Source organism: Eretmochelys imbricata, chromosome 1, assembly GCF_965152235.1.
Source record: "Eretmochelys imbricata isolate rEreImb1 chromosome 1, rEreImb1.hap1, whole genome shotgun sequence".
Taxonomy (NCBI): domain Eukaryota; kingdom Metazoa; phylum Chordata; order Testudines; family Cheloniidae; genus Eretmochelys; species Eretmochelys imbricata.
In genome coordinates, this window is record NC_135572.1 from 152,245,393 (window position 1) to 152,259,875 (window position 14,483).

Sequence of the window (14,483 nt, forward strand, 5' to 3'; positions counted from 1 at the left end):
CATAGGAACTCTGATTCTACCACTGACTGTACCACAAAGTCTCCAATACCTTAACCATGAGACCATTCTTTCTTTTCCTGCAAACCCCCACCTCATTCACTACATAGCTTCCAACTTCTGCAACAATGAGGCAGAGGTCCTACTTAACAACAGATTCCTTCACTACTGTGACTGAGGAACCTCTTTGTGCCCACTGGCAGAGGGCACAGAGTTTTACAGCAATCCTCTTGGTCAATTATATGCACAATAATTCACCAAAGGGGGGCATGTAAGTTCTCCACTGAGAGCCAATAGCCCACTGGTCATCATAATCATTGTGTAATGTATGTACAGATAATATTTAAGAAGTTATGTACCTAAAATGAAAATTAAGTTCTTGACATTAAAGCAGGTTATCAGGAGGTGACATACCTTGTACAGATTCTGTTCAGGGAGAGGGTGTTAGACACTAACCTCTCTGTCTGCTCATTGTGCATCTCATGGTATATCAGGGCTTGCAAAGAATCACACAGTATCCTTTAAGTAGGGGATAAGCTGGCAGCATGTTTTGTCTCATGAAAAATGGATTTCAGCCAGGTCTGGCTGAAAAACGCTAGTAGGACTTTGGGGAGAGCTTTAGTTAAAAACATCTAGGTTTTAAAATGAGTGTATGATTTTATTGTATATGTAAATATTTGTTTCCAATATATAGATCCATAGATATTTAGGTCATAACTGACCATTATGATCATCTAGTCTGACCTCCTGCACAACGCAGGCCACAGAATTTCACTCACCCACTCCTGCGAAAAACCTCTCACCTATGTCTGAGCTATTGAAGTCCTCAAATTGTGGTTTAAAGACTTCAAGGAGCAGAGAATCCTCCAGCAAGTGACCCGTGCCCCATGCTACAGAGGAAGGCGAAAAACCTCCAGGGCCTCTTCCAATCTGCCCCGGAGGGAAATTCCTTCCCGACCCCAAATATGGCAATCAGCTAAACCCTGAGCATATGGGCAAGATTCACCAGCCAGATACTACAGAAAATTCTTTCCTGGGTAACTCAGATCCCACCCTATCTAACATCCCATCGCAGGCCATTGGGCCTATTTACCATGAATATTTAATTACCAAAACCGTGTTATCCCATCATACCATCTCCTCCATAAACTTATCAAGTTTAATCTTAAAGCCAGATAGATCTTTTGCCCAATATTCTCTCTCTCTACCTACTTGCTATGATTTGAATCTCTTCTCTTTGTTAAATAGAGTTTTGTTTGTTTTCACTATAAACACATCTAATTGCTGTGTGTTAAATAGAGCAGTGGCCTGAGGTGAAGCTAGTAAGCTGAAGTGCACTGCTTCTTTGAAAGCAGCAAATCTGTAAATACTGTGCGTGTACAGCAGAACAGAGGCAGGACACTCCAGGGAGATGCTCATAGTGCTCAAGTGTTGAAGCATATCTAGCACTAATCTGCACAGTGGAGTGCTTGTGTTGCCTGTAGGACCAGGGAGCTGTCCCCCAGCAGGCACAGACAAGGCTTCCCCACGTTAAGGGTAGGTGGTAACAAAGTGTCTCACAACCGTAGGCACCCGCAGAAAGCATCACGACTACACAGCCTAATTCATCCCCAGAGTACCACCCATCCTGTGCTCTGTGTAAAAAATAGTATGGGATCACATAATTAAAGACCATATCTTAATGCATACATATGAAGGGACCAAAGTAAGATTGCATGGACAATGTTCATTCTGGCATTTCCTAACTTGAGAGTGCTTGATTTGTCTACATTTTAATCCTTAACATTGTATTTCCTACTCTTTTATGGTTTAGTTTATGGATGAAAGCAATCTTAACTAACATTAAATGAAGTTGTTTATGTATTTCCTCTGCTTTTTTAATAGAAAGAATATTTTATATATGTACTTTTAAATAATAAAGCCTTTACACATTTATGTATATTTTGTTGTCATTGTAGTCTTTGTGAAACTCCATACTACACCACTCCCTGTTAACTGAAAAGTAATTAAACTATTCAAACAAAACATTTTACTGGAACTTCAGTGTCTTTTTTTTTTAAATTGTGTAACACAAGACTATGACTCAGAGATCTAGAATTTCCTATTTCTTTTAAAAGGTGAATATTCAGAAAGTACCAGACCCAAATTTGGAAGGATCAGATAAACAAACAAACAATCTAAAGGAATAGAGCTGGAATTTTGTAGCTTATTTTCATGTTATCCTTTTTGAGGAAAGTAAACAATAACCTTCTGAAAAGAACCAGTGTGCCCTTTACAGTACAAACCCAAAGGAGCACAGGAGAAGCTGAACCAAACCCTGTCTGCTTTCATTACAGCTCCTCCTGGGACCCTTCTTTGTAACAATGTGATGGGAGTCTAAGAGAAATCAATTATTAAAGGCAGGTGTTGCCATGACAACCAGGACAACAGTGACCCTTCCCAAGTACATAAATGAACTGGAGGGAGTGATGAGTGGCTAAATATCTCTGATGTTTCAATGTTTCAGGCAGCAGCAGGGGAAGGAACTATGCATTGTGGGGGTGAAGGGAAGGGGAAACCAGGCTTTTCCCATGTTTTAAGTCTTTCCAAATTTCCTAAGAAACCAACAGCATACCAACCCAAAATACATACTGGAGATCATTCCACACACATTTATTTGTGTCTGACACCTGGTTCAAATTTCCCATGGCGTGTTTACAAAAAAGAGTTCCAAAAAAAGGTGAGACCCTGAGGTACAGGCCTTGCAAAAAAGAAAATTTTGATGCAACTTTAATTGCTGTGAGACTACAATAGATACTGTCTTTGCTACACTAATTACTACAGTGTTTACATTTCTTAAAAGGCATTTTATCATCATCATAATTTTGGTCTTCACATTTTTACGAATAACCCATTTAGACTTTTACTGTGCAGGATATTAATAGTCATTGTGTGTGGTTTTTGTTTTGATTTTTCAATCTAAACTGGTTTTATAATTGCTTACAGTTTAAAAAGGGAAATAGTCATGTCAGCTGATTCCTCTTTTTAAAACCTTGTGTTAGCTATGTGATGAGGATCTACTGTATTGCAAATTCCCTTTCCATTGGGGAGTTCCATCAGAATTTCTCTTCCTTAGACAATGGTAGCATGGTCACCTTAAAAAGGACCAGATTCCACCACTCTTATGCATACTGAGTATTAATTTGTTCCTGGAATAGTCTCACTCATTTTAGTGGGATGGGTCCAGTCATATGATATTACCCTACATGAGTAAGAATAGCATAATCTTGCCCAGAGTTTGTGACCAGTTATTGGCACAGTAGAATCCAACCACAGGTTGGGTCCACCCACCACAAGGTTAAAACTCAGTGACTATGGTAGCTAATTTTTGCCCCCCTCAGCAATCTAGTCGGGCACAAGGCTGTTATCCTGTAATCAGTTCAGTACAGGAGGAAAGGGGGTTTGCTGCATGAATGAGACTCCTAGACACACTGTGTAACCAGTTTGGTTAATTCCAGTTCCAATATGTATTTCCCCTCTGTGTTCATGTCCTCCAGACATTCATGTGTTCATTCCCCTCTGTGTTCATGTCCTCCAGCATAGCAGATAAGACATTTTTCTTTAAAAATTTAAACACGGCAGTAATAAGCAGAAATACTGTTACAGAAATCTATATTTTTAAATATTAATTGCTGTTTTACCTGAAGAAGAGCCTTCATAGGCTGAGTTAGTGACTGCACAGAGGGAACTGGAAGAAGTACTATGGGACAGTGATCCTGGAGTGTAACAGGGATGCAAAACAGCTTCTCCATTGTTGCAGATTATCCCATTATGGTCTATAAAATACAGATTTTGAGCTGAAGTTTGATTAAAATGCACAATAAAAGACATTATCTTACTGGCTGTGTATTAATGGTTCACATACACAGTTATCTGCTATTAAATCTTGGTTTCTTTTGCAGCTCAGTTTATCGGGTAACACTTACAGTTTGGCTGATAACATGGCACTTCTCTAAACAGTAACTGAAGAAAGAAATATGTGCAATTTTCCCCCCAGCTATAATCTGTACTTCTCAGGTCTGGGCACCTGCTGAAGAAACCCCAGAGGAGCATTCCCAACTCTAAAGCTCTTAGCCAGGAACCAAGTCCCCTTTTAAGGCATGTCTGACTCCAGCTCCTCATTCAGTAAGTCTCAGTGTTTCATAGTCAGCCTTTTCAAAGCACTACCAATCCCACACATTTCACAAAACAAATTAAAAAGCAGCATCTACAGACCCCTCAAATCTGTTGAGATGAGCACAGGAGTAACAACACTGAAATGTAATCCATGTTCTCTGAAAATACTCAGTATTTTTTTAAAATCCAAAGATACCATTTCTCAGTACAGTCTTACTCTCCACTGCTGCAGGGGGAAAAGAGGCTACTAGCAGGGATACAGGCAATTGGGAAGTAGTGAAAGATTACCAGCAGGTGAGGTTGAGATAACGTATGAAGTGTTAGGATATAGATATTCAGGCCTGTCTGTAAAGGCCTATACTCTAAGAATTTAGGTGTATTCTTATCACTTGGCTAGTTAGAGGTAGAAAAGAAAGAATCAAAATCACTGTCTGCCAGTGTAAGGGCCTTCTCTTACTGTGACAGTCTGAGGCCCTGTTCTTAGGCTAAGGCCTTTGGCTAAGCAACAGAGGCAGCCATAAGCTAGGAAGCGACCGGTCACCTCCTCACATTCCAAAGTAGTCACATTGAAATAAGGTGCCATTGGGCTGTTAGGAATACAATCCTGTCCTGATAGTGCCTATCACCTCCAGAGAAAGGGAAGTGCCTAAAAGATGTAAAAGGAAACTTAGTTTGATAGCATCCTGTCTGGCAAGAACTCACCTATCAATAGCTGGGATGTGAAATCCTCACTTCTGTACTGTTTTGTCATTATAGTTCCCACTTTGCTATTGTTTGTCTGTATAATCTCTGTCTGGTTCTGTGATTGTTCCTGTCTGCTGTATAATTAATTTTGCTGGGTGTAAACTAATTAAGGTGGTGGGATATAATTGGTTACGTAATCATGTTACAATATGTTAGGATTGGTTAGTTAAATTTCAGGAAAATGATTGGGTAAGGTATAGCTAAGCGGAACTCAAGTTTTACTATATAGTTTGCAGTCAATCAGGAAGTGGGTGGGTGTGGGAAATGGGAACAAGGAATGGGGGTGAGGAAATTGGAATCATGTTTGGCTAAGGGCAGGAATGGGAACAGGGACACAGGTGTAAGGCTCTGTGGTGTCAGAGCTAGAAAGGGGGACACAAAGGAAGGAAACTGGAATCATGCTTGCTGGAAGTTTACCCCAATAAACATCAAATTGTTTGCACCTTTGGACTTCGGGTATTGTTGCTCTCTGTTCATGAGAGAAGGACCAGGGAAGTAAGTGGGTGAAGGAATAAGCCCTCTAACATCTTGGTACTGGTGACTTGGATGCATTGCATCGGATAGGTGAGTGGCAGCCTGTAAGTCCCCCGCCCCAACTGTCCACGCAGCTACTTGGAGGGGGTATAGCGAACTCTCATGATGGTAGTTGCGGGTTCTGGCAAGCCAGGGTAAAGGATTTTTTGGATAAATGGATAAGGAAGAACCAGGGCCCATACCAGGTGCAGGGGTCACCCTGGGATGAGATTAAGAAGGAAATGGAGGAAGTCTTAGGGGACCCAGAGGGATGGGGGGTGCCCTTGGTATATGGGTCGTGGAAGAAGGTCCCTGCCCATGGGGACTGAATGCCTTCCAGGGAAAGGAGGCACTTCAGTCTGCTTGTGAGAGGTTTGAAGTAAGGGCAGCATTATGGGAAGCTGCCAGTAATCTTTCAAGTTTGGTGCTGCTTCAGCAAGGGCTGCTGAAGGGTTGTAAATTAGTTAGGGATAGTGAAAGATGATTTAGCACAACAGGGTTTCAAGTCAAAAGCAGAGTTAACAGACTACCTTTAGAGACTGGAGCTGGGACTTGGTCCTGAGGGAGTGGAGAGAAAGAAGGGGAAGAAAAAAAAGTTTCAGAGTGCAAAATGGCAGGCTTTGCAGGAGCAGGTAACAACCCCCACTCTTCTCCCAGAGCCAGAATGAGAACCTGGGGTAAGGGTTCCCAACTGTTTCAACCCAGGGAGCCTACTCTTGGCTCAGAACGAACTATATCCTTTTCTTCTTTTCCGTCTTCTTTTCCTCGGTTTACTTCATTTGCTGCTGGTAGCCTATACTTTAAACTGACCTGACAGGCTTAATTGGTTTCTTTCCACCTCTCCCCCTGCCTTTCCACACTTTTGTTTTTCTGAAGTTTAAATGGAGGGTACTTTGGATACTTATGTGAGATGTTTTTGGTTATTTTGGACAAAGTATGATGGAGGTCTGCTGTATTCCACTGGAATTTTTGGAGTAAAAGATCCATGGGCATCCATGGAGACAAATGTTTTACTGCCTCTTTGAACAGTCTCAAGGTAAAGACTTTACTAAAGCTTTTGATGCTGTCTCACATGACCTTCTCATAAACAAACTAGGGAAATGCAACCTAGATACAGCTACTATAAGGTGGGTGCAGAACTGGTTGGAAAACCATTCCCAGAGGGTAGTTATCAGTGGTTCACAGTCATGCTGGAAGGGCATAACAAGTGGGGTCCTGCAGGGATCGTTCTGGGTCTGGTTCTGGTCAATATCTTCATCAATGATTTTGATAATGGCATAGAGAGCACACTTACAAAGTTTGCGGACGATACCAAGCTGGGAGGGGTTGCAAGTGCTTTGGAGGATAGGATTAAAATTCAAAATGATCTGGACAAACTGGAGGAACAGTTTGAAGTAAATAGGATAAAATTCAATAAGGACAAATGCAAAGTATTCCATTTAGGAAAGAACAATCAGTTGCACACATACAAAATGGGAAATGATTGCCTAGGAAGGAGTACCGCAGAAAGGAATCTGGGGGTCATAGTGGATCACAAGCTAAATATGAGTCAACAGTGTAAGGCTGTTGCAAAAAAAGCAAACATCCTTCTGGGATGTATTAGTAGGAGTGTTGTAAGCAAGACACGATAAGTAATTCTTCCGTTCTACTCTGCGCTGATTAGGTCTCAACTGGGGTATTGTGTCCAGTTCAGGGCGCCACATTTCAGGATGGATGGGGACAAATTCGAGAGAGTCCAGAGAAGAGTGATAAAAATTATTAAAGGTCTGGAAAACATGACCTATGAGGGGAGATTGAAAAAAATGGGTTTGTTTAGTCTGGAAAAGAGAAGACTGAGAGGGGACATGACAACAGTTTTCAAGTATGTAAAAGGCCGTTACAAGGAGGAGGAAGAAAAAAAATTCTTAACCTCTGAGGATAGGACAAGAAGCAAGGGCTTAAACTGTGGCCCTTGGGCCAAAAAAAATCCCCGCCCCGATCTAGACCATCCCTGACAAGTTTTTGTCTAACCTGCTCTTAAGAATCTCCAATGATGGAGATTCACAACCTCCCTAAGCAATTTATTCCTAACTTCCAGTTAGGAAGTTTTTTCTAATGTCCAATCTGAACCTCCTTTGCTGCAGTTTAAGCCCTTGCTTCTTAACAGACTGAAGTATTGGACTGAAATCCACAAGATGAAATTCAACAAAGGCAAGTGAAAAGTACTTTACTTCAGAAGATAAAATCAAATGCAGAACTATAAAATGGGAAATAGCTGGTTAGCTGGTAGTGCTGCTGCTAAGAGTCTGGGGTTATAGTGGATCACTGACTGAGTATGAGTCATCTATGTGATGCAGATGGATGCATCATTCTGGGGTGCACTAACAGCAGTGGTATGTGTAAAACATGGGAGGTAATTGTCCTGCTCTATTTGGCATTAGTGAGGCCTCAGCTGGAGTACTGTGTCCACTTCTGGGTTCCACATTTTAAGAAAGATGTAGGCAAACTGGAGAGAGCCCAGATAACAGCAATAAAAATGATGAAATGTTTAGAAAACCTGACATATGAGGAAAGGTTGAAAAATGGGTATGTTATTCTTGAGAAAAGAAGATTGAAGTGGGGGACCCGAGAACAGTCTTCTGATATGGCAAGGGCTGTTATAAACAGGACCACGATCATCAGTGGTCTCATATCCACTAAAGGTAGGACAAGAAGTAATGGGCTTCATCTACAGCAAGGGAGATTTAGGTTAGATAATAGGAAAAACTTTTTAACAATAAGGGTAGTTAAGCACTGGAATAGGCTTCCAAGGGAGGCTGTGAAATTCCCATCATTGAAATTTTTTAAGAACGGGTTGGACAAACATCTGTCAAGGATGGTCTAGGTTTACTCAATCCTGCCTCAGAACCATGGACTGGACTTGATGACCTCCCAAGGACCCTTCTAGCCCTCCATTTCTCTGATTCTATGAAAAGAAAATGAAGAATTAATCTGTCATCTGTTAGTAACTGCTTGGCTATTGATAGCCTTTCATTGGAAAAAGAAAATATAGTCCAACTGTAGAAGAATGGCTAAAAAAACCATGGGTAGTTATGGTAAAATGCACACCCCATTTACATGCCCAGAAAAATAAACAGAGGCCAAAAAGATACTTAGATATTTGGCTAACCTTTACTCAGTACTCAAACAAAGCACATTCACCTGCAAAAACACGAGCACACGTGTCCAATTTTTTTTTTAATAGTAACATTTGATAGACATGCCAGATCTGTTAAATATGTGTAATAAGAAATTTCATTCCATTTAACAAAAATCAAAAGAAGATAAATGCCATACAAGTATGCTCACTGTGTAATATGCTAATACCTTGTCAAATAGAGAGATCTGATGACCATATTTATGTATAATGTCTCTTTAAACACAAGCTCACTGCTGTAATTATTGTTTAGTTTCTTGTATTTACATGACAAGGCTTTGTAAACCTGTTAAAAAACCTGTTCATAAATAAATAGTTTTAAAATGCTACTGAATGCATTCATTTTAATATATTGTATAATTTCATTGTAATGACATCTTTATCGCATATAATTTGTTTATAAGCAATATTTTGTGCATTTTTTTTACTCCAAGTGTGAATAAGTATGAAAGAAGAGTTTCGTACTAATTATGTAAAAACTTTATATTGAAGAGCTATTATAAAGTGGTTGTCACATGGGACCTCCGGGATATAACATTGCCAGTTGTGAAATTCTGCAGCATTAGAACACAGCTCTTCGAAATCCTGCACCTTGTTTCCTCTTATCAAAGAAAAATGCTGAGGACTCCTGTGCAATGATTGTTTAACAGACAGGATAACTGTATGGAAACCAGTGTACAATGTCCAGTGAAAAGGCATTCAGTACTGTCTGTCCAGGGGATCAACTGGCAGAGTAACACATGGCAATTATCACTGTGGATTAAAAATGTCACTAGCCTGTGGTTGCAGGTGTTTATTAGGCCTTCAAATAATGTCATTTTACACATTCTCACAGGGACACATTTTGCTGTGTCCCTGACCGGATGGCCCGATCATGTGGGACCAGATTTAGGCACACACAATTTGCCTGGTTGAAATAGGCAGCTTTGAAGGATGGCTGTTGTGGAGTGTTAAGGAAAAGTTAGCACATGTGACTCCATTTTGGTTTGGGGCCCACCATTGTTTAAATGCCAGCACATCATACATCAGGAGGAGTAATCCTTAGATATTGAATCCCTGTGAAAATCCTCCTCCTTGTCTCCAGCCTGCCTTGTCTCCCAGTATCTGTTTTTTGTCAGTCTCTAACTCCCTGTCTCTTGGCCTTGATGTGAGGCCTCCCATCCTGATAATAAAAGTTACTGATGCATGGCTTTAGGACCATGCTGTGTAATTAACATACTGGTATAGCACGAGGAATGCACCAAGCAGGGATAGGTGGTAGATAAGACAAGGGTTTGTTTATTGGCTAAGGTTTCCGATGCACGAGGGCAACATGCTTTGCTAAAAGGTATATAACCTTTGTATAATCTGCATTCAGGGTCCCCTCCTGGCTAGCAGGGGGGCACCACGCTCGAGCGTAATAAACTTAGTGTCTTTTGGGAACTCTGCAGTTGTGGACTTTGTTTCTGTGCCTCAGCCTAGATTCGAACTGTGCGTGACCTATCAGGTATAATTCGCAGCACTGGTGTGCGTGTCCTATCAGGTATAATTCGCAGCATTTGTGTGCGTGTCCTATCAGGTGTAATTCGTAGCACTTGTGTGCGTGTCCTACCAGGTGTAATTCATAGCACTTGTGTGCGTGTCCTACCAGGTGTAATTCGTAGCACTTGTGTGCGTGTCCTACCAGGTGTAATTCGTAGCACTTGTGTGCGTGTCCTACCAGGTGTAATTCGTAACAGGAGTGATAGTGCTGGGCTCTGGTGAGCCGCTGCAAGTGATCTCTTTTGACAGAGCTATGCCTTGGGGCTTACGCATTAGCAGTCATCACTGGGAAAGACAAGCAGCAGCCCATAAATGGGTTTAAGGACCTGGCAAAGGGCCTCATCTCTCTTCCCATTAAGCTAGTCACCTTTCTAAAGGTTCTACAGGCCACCGATACTTAGGTGGGAACAAAGTGGCTACAAGGAATGAATACAGCAGCCCGAGTTCAACCCCCCTCAAGCCCAGGGGAAAACAGCTTTTCAGATCTAACAGAGCTCCCTTCTAGTCTCATAAAGGAAAACAAAATCTGCAGTCACTGAAGACTCTGTAGGGTCCATGCAGCTACTTATTCCAGATTCTTGCAGGATTCCAAGGCATGTGAATAAATTCTGATCATCAGTTGAGTCCTATGGGCAACTGAGTATCCTCCTTACTGGGATCATTTTTGAGGTTTTACTCAATTCTATCTGATTCAGCTTCAAACTTCCATCAGGATAAGAAAAACTACAGATACAAATTAGGGTTGTCAATTAATCGCAGTTAACGCACGCAATTAACTCAAAAAAATTAATCGTGATTAATCGCAGTTTTAATTGCACTGTTAAACAATGGAATACCAATTGAAATGTATTAAATATTTTTGAATGTTTTCTACATTTTCAAATATATTGATTTTAATTACAACACAGAATACAAAGTGTACAGTGCTCACTTTATACTATGATTTTGATTACAAATATTTACACTGTAAAATTGATAAAAGAAATAGTATTTTTCAGTTCATCTCATACAAGTACTGTAGTGCAATCTCTACCATTAAAGTGCAATTTACAAATGTTGATTTTATTTATCTTTTTGTAAAATAACTGCACTCAAAAACAAAATAATGTAAAACTTCAGAGCAGTGGTGGGTGACCTGCAGCCTGTCAGGATAATCCACTGGCCTCCAGACCATTTATTTATATTTGCACGGCCGCACACAGCTCCCACTGGCCACGGTTCACCATTCCCAGCCAATATATTCTGTGTTGTAATTGAAAATCAACATATTTGAAAATGTAGAAAACATCCAAAAATATTTAAATAAATGGTATTCTATTGTTGTTTAACAGCACAACTAATTGTGCAAATCCCAATTAATTTTTTTAATTGCACAACTAATCATGATTAATTTTTTTAATCACTTGACAGCCCTAACACAAATGAATAGCGCTGAATGGTCCCAAAAAAAATCACAGACACAGATCATGTTATTTTGTTTTTCCTAGAATTAGCAACCTGCTCTTGTTAATCTGAGGAATGTAAGGACCCCAATCCTGCAAATTACAACATGCGGCCCTGGCCTCTGTACATTCACAGACAGTCCCACTGATATCCAATGGGGTTCTCACAGGTAGAGCACTCTGCTTCCCCATTGTTATTTACAGGATTGGACCCAAGTAATAAACTGAACAATAGAGTCACACTGTGGTCACAGTAGAATTTATCTTAGCTTAATTTTTATCATGTTACAAACATAAACCTGCTGATGAATTGTTTGGAGCAGGTTCCGAAGGTAATTTTGCCACTGCACACATTCTAGTTGCCTGCCTTATCTTGACCCTTCTGCAAAGATAATTTCAATGGTTGTAACCGGATTCTAAAGCATAGACATCCCCTTTAAGTAAGAAAGGTCCATCCATGTAAGTTTGACTTATTTTACACTAATCAATCTGATGTCTTCCAGTATTTTCACAGTATTCCAGATACATTTGAACAAAACGCTACAAAAAAAATCTCATGCTTTTTCCAGAATCTCAAAAATAAAAAAATCTCATTATCTCAGTAAAAATCTCATTATGAGTTATGTTACTTCTAAGTACCAAGTAAAAATACTTCCTTAATTAAATAAGTAGCTCTGATCATGATAAAAAATATAGACAGACTATTGTAGTTAATATAATTACAATGTAATAACATAATTAAAAAAATTAAGTGAGGAAATGTTCACTACCCTTACCACTTCTCAAGATAATTTGCTGGTCTGTGCAGTGGAATGCCAGGTATGGATATACAGTAAGAAGGCAGTTCTCTGCTGTGGCAGCAACCTGAAGCGAGAACCTGGGGAGATCAGAAGGGAGGAGAGAAGTATGTCTTTTAATATATAAAAAATAATCTTTCAATATTTTCTATTAATATGGCTATTCTTCTGTTAAATTTCTCAAATATTTCACAGTCAAGCTTTTTTTATGGTCACCTGATTTTTTAAGATTGCCTCCGATTTAGCTGTTGTATGGTGAACAATAAAGTAAACGCAGATATTAAGGTAACAGTAACCAACACTAAAAATAAGATATGCAGCCAATTTCTGCTCTCTTGTACAGTGGTGCAGTCAGTAGGGTTGCACTGCTGTGAGAGCACAATTTGGAAAGTTTGTGTATATCAATAACCCACAAACAGTGAAGACTGATACAATAGTGGTTCTCTCTTATCTGGCACATTCCACTCTGAATATGAATGTGTCATGAAAGTCTAAGGGGTAGAAAGGATTTATTGAAATAAGTGAACTGCGTCCATCTGAAAACAAAAATAATTAAAATTAGAGTTGATATTTATGAGCATACTAAAGGAGGTTGCTGTCTTGCAAAATAGATTATGCAATTTTTGACACTGGAGAGAGTTTATCACACCTCAAAGAACTCAGTAAAAACAAAATAAATAAACAAAAGAAAAAAAATGGGAGAGCAGTGTCAAATACTCAGCTGTCATCTACTCGACTGTCTTGAATCCATGAAGCCAGAGGGCTAGAGAAAGTTGCATATGAAGGCCTATAGTTTCACTTCCCTTTTCCTGCACTATTACATGCACTTTTTCTACTTTATGTAAAATTGATAATAATTTCATCCGATAACACTTTTACAGTATGTTAACACACAGGGAACATATACTACACAAACAGATCTTATACTGTCAAAAAGTAAAAGTTTCTAAAAAGTGATCAAGTTATAGGTCTGAAGCTATAAACACTTGGTACCACTGATCATGTAAATTTGTGACTTTTTTCCCATGAAGGTACGTTATAAATAGTAGGTGAACATAACTAATTTATTGTTTGTGTTTGTAATGGAGCATAATCAAATCATATTAAAAAGTCTATGTGTTTTATTTGAAAATAAGGTAAACATCCTCCTAGCAAGTGTGGAATTACTATATATGGTATATCACTCACTCAATGGAATCAGTTTTTAAACGCTTAATAAAACAAAATCAAAACGTATGTGTTATCTGAATGAACCATTAGTGGTTCACTCATTTTCATTAAACCAATCCTGAGATTCTGTAATACTTTATTTAGGGAAACAGAACACCAACTGAAAAAATATCTATGCTTTTTTATTTTGTCCTAAAGACTTTCAGGCAATTTGTTTCAGTGAATACAAATACATGAGTGACATATTTTGCATTAAAGTAGCTGAATTGTGACTGACAGGGACATTGGAGATGTCATAGTAGATCATCAATCAAGCATCCTGTCTCCAACAGCATTCAGTGGCAGATGCAGACTGTCTGTCAGCCATGAAAGGTTTCTAAAAGGACAGATAGCCCAAAGACATCAGGATCTTCCTGACGGAAAGCTTTTTATCATCATCGTCTGGGGTGGATTTTACAGAATACAGGAAGAAATGGCATCACCTGTTCAGGGCAATGAGAACAAGACTGTTTCAAAATCAGTAAGGGCAAGGAACATAAAGGTTCAGACGCTTTAAAAGATCCTGAAGGGCCAAAGGGATCCTAGAGTGCAGCAAACAGAACAACTCTGATTAGATGCAGACCCTGTGTAATTGGCGTGGAGAGGGGGGGAAATAAGATGTTCCATGTAAGCTCTGTGGAATAACAATTGTCCTTTCAATTCATTTGCACACAGTGCCAAGTAAAGTGAGGCCCTTATTGGACTTGGTCATTTTACTACTACTGCAACACAATAATAATGTCCAATGACAGACATCATGTTTTCACATGATGTGCAAGATTTAATGCTTGTGCTGTATGTGCACTTAAAAGTCAATGGATATTGACCAGGGATATATCTACACAGCCCATGGCGGCAAGTCACAGAGCCCGGGTCAAACATCTCAGGCTCCACCTGCGGTTCTAAGAACTGTCGTGTAGATGTTGTGGC

General features: G+C 39.7%; 1 protein-coding gene across 1 annotated transcript in view; it reads right to left on the reverse strand.

The window, feature by feature from the left end:
* Positions 1-14,483, reverse strand: part of CFAP47 (cilia and flagella associated protein 47) — a 627,152-nt gene that overhangs the window by 499,517 nt on the left and 113,152 nt on the right. The window contains exons 27-28 of the mRNA XM_077807214.1: positions 12,324-12,424; positions 3,678-3,812 (exon numbers count right to left, since the gene is read on the reverse strand). Of these exons, the coding sequence (XP_077663340.1) occupies positions 3,678-3,812; positions 12,324-12,424 (236 nt within the window). The remainder of the gene's footprint in view (positions 1-3,677; positions 3,813-12,323; positions 12,425-14,483) is intronic.